The sequence below is a fragment of the Melanaphis sacchari genome, unplaced genomic scaffold, assembly GCF_002803265.2.
Source record: "Melanaphis sacchari strain LSU unplaced genomic scaffold, SCAv2.0 Contig7_pilon_pilon, whole genome shotgun sequence".
Taxonomy (NCBI): Eukaryota; Metazoa; Arthropoda; class Insecta; order Hemiptera; family Aphididae; genus Melanaphis; species Melanaphis sacchari.
The window spans coordinates 6,306,149-6,313,516 of record NW_020271560.1 but is presented as its reverse complement, the minus strand read 5'-3'; the positions used below and the strand labels follow the sequence as shown (position 1 = coordinate 6,313,516).

The following is a 7,368-nucleotide window of genomic DNA, read 5'->3' as shown; positions in this document are numbered from 1 at the left end:
ACAATAATTTTTACCACGCAGATTTAAAATATTTTACGTTGTATTATTTTTTTTTATCCCGAAACATATTTTATTTTTTTACCACATATTTTAAATAAAATAAAATTTTTATTCTAGTAACATAAGTTAAAATACAGACCCATTAGTATGTTATAGGGCTTAAATTTTAGGGCCCCAATTGCATGTCGGAGGTGCCCAGGCACACTCAGAACCCTCCGTGCGCACGTCTATGCCTATGCATAATTAATATTTAACAAAATTTTAACTTATAATTATTTGAAATAAATAAGTGTTTAGTATGTATTATTTCCTTGTCGCCCGGAAGGATATATTGAGCAGGTGAAAATTTATGTTTGGTTAACTGTTATATGATAATAATTTGAACTATTTTTATACTGAAATTTCATTTTATTCTTCAATACTTCTAACAATGATAAGATAATTAAAAAATATAGGTATTTAATTGATGAGAAAACCATTTTTCTTTTAATCTTTAACTAGAAGTATACTTCAATTAGTATTTCAATCATCTCCCGAAAATTCAATTTCAATCCAAGATCAAGCAGTTAAAATATTTAGTGGTACCTGGAATTGTAATCACACTGTTTATAAATAGCTAAAAAAAGTCAAAATACTTAAAAATTTAGAAAATTATAATATAAATATTAGGTAAAACTTTCAAGGATGGTTATTCGTTTTTTAATTAAATAAAATAAAATCTATTTTTTCAAATATCTACTAATTGTTCTTAAAAATCCCTTTTTTACAATAAACTTTTTTTTCCTGCATTATTTTAAAAAGTATTGAACATTTTTTACTTTTGACCACCACCACTTTCCTGTCAAAAAATAATAATTTGATTTAAATTTTTGCTAGAAACCACCTCCAAAGTTGAAAATCAAAGTATTTTTATAATCCCAAAAAATAATAACAGGCACGATATTAAAAAATTTAAAAAAATACATCATTGTAAAATCAATACATTCATTGCTCCACTTTAAAATGTATAACAATAGACGTATATTCGTATAGCTATTATAATTTAAAGGTATTTAAATAATTGAATTCATTTATTTCTAAATCTTAATCACTAATTCGTGTTCTATATACATTAAGATTTATTAATGGTTCCAAGTGTTTTTAGACTTATGGTACATTGTTACGTTTTCTTAAGACGGTCTTTAAATGGAAATGTACAATTTTGTACTTTAGGTACATTATTTAAAATAACACAGGATATTTTTTAGTAATTTTTATCATATATTTTATTTAATAACAACAGATAAAATACGAGATTCTCGACTTTAGTGCTCTAATTAAAAAATGTCAGTAGGTGTTTACTACCCAGTCACAGTCGACAACACCTGCACATGCCAAAATTAATCTACTACATCATTCAAATTACAGAATAAGGGAAATTTTTGTGCAAGTTCTATACTATTGTTATAGCCTTCCATAAATGATAATAAGGAAACTATAATAATTAGTATATTAAGAATAGGGTACTCAACTAAATCTATCTAATATTTCATGAGAAATTTATCATTTGTATGGCATGTAGTTTAAAACTTTCAATTTAGCATTATTATTTGATCATATTCTGTACAAAAAAATGATGAATTCCCAATGTCAACGGTTCCAAGAATCTTCTTTTTTTAAATAATAATAATAAAAAAAAAAGTAAATAATTATCATAACAACAATATTACAATAGTCAATTATTGTAACATTGAATAATATTCCTGGACGGACTTCAGTTATAGTTGTACCTATATAACGATACGGTGGTCCGGCAAGACTGGCAGCACTGCGCCGCGCAACTCTCATCCCTTTTTCCGCGCGCTCACCTCACACAGCGGTGGTGTAGCGGACGGCTAGTGACTATACAACATAACTACCGCCGCCGCCGACGACGACGACGACGACGGCAGTTCCTGTCCACCTGTCGGCTACGACAAACGCTGGTGCGCCGATAACGTTGTCGCTACAAGAAACCCGCACGATCGCACGTGGTCGTCTGCGCGCGCGCGCACAAAAACGCATACGAGACTTGTACGATAATAATAATAATAATAATAACAATATTAATATCATATACTCTTCGCGGTTCGGTAGATTTTATGTAATATTAAAATACGGCAGACAGGTACTGTCATATTATTATCATAATTATTGTCGTTGCCGTTCAATAACGACATCGCTGTTAGATAACCACGAGTCCACCCCCCCTCGAATGGTGATTTTATTTTTTTGCTCGCTCCCGAAAATCACCGCTGTAAATCGACTACTACACAGCTATACGATATTATAACGGTAACGGTTATAACGACAACAACAACAACGACAACAACGACGTAGTAGTAAAAATAAATCGTTCACGTGTCTCGCGCCGTCAGCCGTCCCGCGGTTTACCGTGAATACACGCGATTTTTTTTTTTCCGTGCCGAACTCGACGCATCATGCGGTGTCGCATCGCTGTCCGAACAGCCGTCGGTGCCGCGGCGGCCGTGCTTTTGGCCCTGATCGGCGCCGCCGACGCGGGCAGCTGTCTCGAAGCCAAGCTGTGCTGTCCCGGCCGCGACTCGGCGTGCGTCGTCCAGAAGACGCCCATCAACGCGATCATCGAGGATCCCACGGACAAGCCGTGTTACTGCGACCACGCGTGTCTCAAGCTCGGCGACTGTTGCACCGATTTCAAACCCGCTTGCGGAGGTTAGTAGTGGCCCGCGTTATCTGATAATATTATAGCGCGAAGCGCATTGGTCGTTACGCGAATCGGCGCGTTTATTGTTTGTTATTTTTTTTCCTCGCTCGCGCGACGTACGCAGTACGCACGCAATATTATAATAATTATTGTCGTTCAAGCCGACTTTGACGGAGGGTTATTACGACGTAATAAGAGCACAACATGTCTTGAGGGTGGTACCTATACCGTTTTGCACCGATCGCCTGTTGGTTTTTTTTTTTTTTTTTTTAGATTAAATTCTAAAGTCTATACGAGCGGTGTATACGTACAACTGTACTCCCTACAGGAGGTCAACGTTTTTGCGCTGTACTATTTTATTCCGCCGAAATTTAGATTTTAAATTCTAAAAACCACGATTTAGCAAAACGTATATACTATGCATATCGTACATATAATTGTATTTGTGTATATAACGTTCGTGTCGAAGGTTTGAGTATTTTAATCAAAGATTAAAATTGTTCGAGAACACAAAAATATACCTACTTGGTTTTTAATGCATTCGCACGAACGAATCATATCCTAACATTACGAGTAACTGTTCATAAATATTTTATCAAACGTAATTACTGATGAAGGTTGCCGATTTTTTAAGCGTACAGATTAAGTCTAATTATAATGACATGATTGACAATTTTTTTGCGGACCCATCAATATACGAGTCTTTTCTATATTAACTCTGAAAAGCTGAGGAGGATTGAACGAATAAAACTACCACTTTTTTCTTAGTCCGCTTATAATTACTTCCTGTTAAAAAATACCATAATTCCGACAGAAAAATAAATAAAACAATTAATAATATTTATCTATATTATATCTAACCAATCGTTTCATTTAAACTGTGTTATATTATGTTTTATTAAGACACACAATATACGAGTATAATTTCAACAGATATAAATTACGGGCTTACTTTTAAAAATAAACTGATTAACTGCAAAAAATGTATTTACAATTAATAATAATTGCTATCCATAACTGTTGTTAAACTTGTGTTTATAACTGAAGATTTTTTGTTAACTCTAATGATTTTTTATTCAACAGAATCCAAGGATTATGTTTATTGATTTATGAAATTTATTAATTTAAATAAAAAATATTTAACATTATTAATAATAATGAAGATAGATTGTGAATTTTCATGTAAAGATTTACGGAGAAATAATAGTCGTTACGGTAATAATTATTCAACCCTTATAAATTATAATTGAAAATCAAATAATTTATTATGTGTAATAAACGTAAAACTATTAAAATTTAAGAGAGCACCGAAAAAAAGTACTAATTTAAAATCATAAAATAATAAACTATGTTAAATATTAATAATAAACGATGTCCATAATATTCAACAACAATTTTAATTTTAATTATATTATTATGTTTTATGTTTGTAATCGCATCCAGTACTTGCACACAATATTAAATAATATATGAATTCGTGTTATTACCCTTTTGAATTATGTTAGTCTAAATAAACAGGTACTTATATATCTACCGAAAATTCGTTTAGACAATGTTATAAATTATAATATGTAACACTAATTTAGCAATATTTCATTTTAGGCTCGTAAATTAGACGCACTTATATGGAAACCAGGAACTTTGAATGCAGCACGACTACGATTTATGTTAGTATGTTACTGTATGACGCGTGTGTTATAAATATGTCTTATTGGTATTTTTTATTTTTGTTTTCGACATGCGTGTTATATGTGAATTTTGTATAATAAGGCCGTGTAGAAAATGCGATTAAATAAAATTGAAAAACTCCAATAGCTTTAGATAGACATTTCGACTTGAATTTTGATCGCACAACCGTTACAGTTGTGAGAATGAAGTTCGGTTAATCCAATGTGCGTTAAAAACAGTCGTTTACTTACAAGTTACAATTCGTCAATCGTTGTTTTTTTTTGTGGTTTTCCAGAAAGCTATACACCTATAGAGTTAGGTGCTACTGGGAAATTCAAGAAAACGGTTTCTCTTATAACTACAATAGTAACACAATACAATGTTACGACGTATACAGTGTTCCACATATGTATAGGTAAATACAGTCGAGGTGTGATTTTAGAAATGTCTTAACCGTTTTTACCGGTCTGAAACTTGTTTTTGCTGAAAGGACAAAAAACAACACGCATTATTATAAAATCAATGTATATAAGATTTGGCCAACAACTAAAACGTCCGAGTTATTTGCAAAACTAAATACGTGCATGGTTATGCCATACAACTGAATATTTTGTATTTTATGAAGGCTTTTGAAGATAAATATTGCTTAAAATTGATTATGACTGACTTATGAGTAAAGAGGGGAAGAGGGGAGGCTGAGTTCAATTAGTCCGATATATCATAAAAATAACAAGGACTTAAGAAAACTCAGATTAGGACTGTTTTATTTAATTAGTGCCATGTACTTAGTTTTATATATTTTTTCTAGCAAATAATTAAATTATTTAACTTATAAAATATTGCAATATTAATAAGAAATAATATACAGTTTATATGCTTGATTAATATTATTATTGTCAACGTAATATTTTTATTAATCAGTAATAATTTATCAACATTTAATCGTATTACTCGAATAATCACACACATCGCCAAATCGTCTATATCAGGCATGTCAAACACGCGGCCTGCAGCTCATTTTTTTGTAGCCCGTGGCTACCAATATTAATGAACAAGAAAAAATATTAATAATGTCGTGTCACGACTAGCTTAGATTCTTAGAGAATGGTTTATTTGATATACATTATTATACTGTCTTATCTTCTGATAAACTATAATCGAATAATTATTATAATTTATATTTTATTTAAATGTTAATGTCTATTTTTTTTTCATTTTTAAATTTAGTTGTAATTGCTGTATTTGTAAACATAAAGAATAAAATTGAAAATTTTTTACAAGATGTTTATTTTTCGCTAAATTTTTATGTGCGGCCCAAACAATAAACTATTCAATATATTTGGTCCACTTGATACTTTGAGTTTGACATGCCTGGTCTATATTAATATAAAAATAATTTTATAAGTAGAAAATACAGAATAAATCGTTTATAATGACACCAGTTAAAGTAGCATACCGGGTCTAACGACCTTAAATTGAATAGGTGCCGTTAAAACTCTCAAATTTTATATGCTAATTTTAAATCGGTTATTTTGACTTTATAACCATAATATTATGATGTAAAGGCGTTTATTTTTTGGTGAATTAAAAAAAATATTTTATCTGTAATAACAAATAATGGGTCATATTTTTGACGATTATGAAAAGAATAATTTTCAATATAATAAAAAATATTAAATAATTAGTGTCAAATTATACGGTTATTAATAATACAAGTTCAAAAATAAACTTTGAAATAGAAGAGATGAAAATACACGAATTTTATTTAAAAAAACATACCACATAATAAAATATATTAATACGAATATGTAATGAAAATACATTTTACTTTTCAATGAAAATAAATATGATGTACCTATTCTGTTCAAATGTTTTCTAATATATATATTTTTTTAATTATTGGTTGTTTTGACCTTTGGCTTGTCTCTTGAATATTATTAAAAATCATAACATACGATTTCTACTGCATATAGTTATAGTTTATATAATATACGTATAAGAGTATTTAAGTATATTTATACTTAAATAATATTAAAGTATATTTTGTTTTACTCATTAGTATAATTAACTTATATACATAATTTAAATTGCATTTAGGTACAATTACAATATATTATGCAAATACATATGTTTAATTTATTTTTAAAATCTTTTTGAGAGATTTTTTAAAATCTGTTGTACTTTTCCTGATTTTACTTGTGAATAGAGTCAAAAGAGGGGGGTTCAGGTGGTTGCAGCTCTCTCGGAGATTTAAGAACAGTTATAAATGCTTTCAGTTTTGTATAAATGTATCACATAAGACGTAACTGCATGTATTAAAATTATAATTTTTATGAAGATTGTCGCAAAATGATATATACCTATGACATCATGACATAAAAACACCAAACATAAAAAAGAGCCTCCTCATCCCCCCCACAAAAAAAATTTTTTGACTACAGCACTGTTGTACCTATATATATATATATAATATCGTGTACTATAGCTTAAGATGAATCTATTACGGTTTTAGTGTGATGTCTAAATTATTACTTTGCTTGTAATAATCGCCTCAATTTTCGTCAAGGTAGGAATCGGCATAAAGGTATTTCATGCAATAATAATGCGCTCACCTACCTACGATTCCCTCGACGCATTTGAAAGACGACAGTCGGACGATCCTGTATATAATATTATTATTATTATTATAATATATTCCGTATAATGAATTATAATAGTAGGTACGTATATATTATACGTCCCCAAACGATTTTCAACCGTAAAAAACTTCTATACGCGTGGTGTGCATATATAGATACGCTGGTAGGTATACTAGTGTCGTCCGACACGTGACTATATAATATGATTTACGCGCACACCAAGTTTATTCACATCTCGGTCACACGCACCGCGCGTCATCGTCGTCGCAGTTTCGATCAACGTACATGTATAATATGTATACCTAGTATAGATGTATTATATATAATGGAATATATTATTATGCATATCAGTAAACA

At 30.3% G+C, this 7,368-nt stretch overlaps 1 protein-coding gene across 1 annotated transcript in view; it reads left to right on the top strand.

Moving 5' to 3' along the window:
- Positions 1-2,100: 2,100 nt before the first annotated feature.
- The window catches only part of LOC112601734 (somatomedin-B and thrombospondin type-1 domain-containing protein), an 86,402-nt gene continuing 81,134 nt past the window's right edge, over positions 2,101-7,368 (top strand). Inside the window, exon 1 of the mRNA XM_025349492.1 lies at positions 2,101-2,712. Within this exon, the coding sequence (XP_025205277.1) occupies positions 2,460-2,712 (253 nt within the window). The 5' untranslated portion in view covers positions 2,101-2,459. The remainder of the gene's footprint in view (positions 2,713-7,368) is intronic.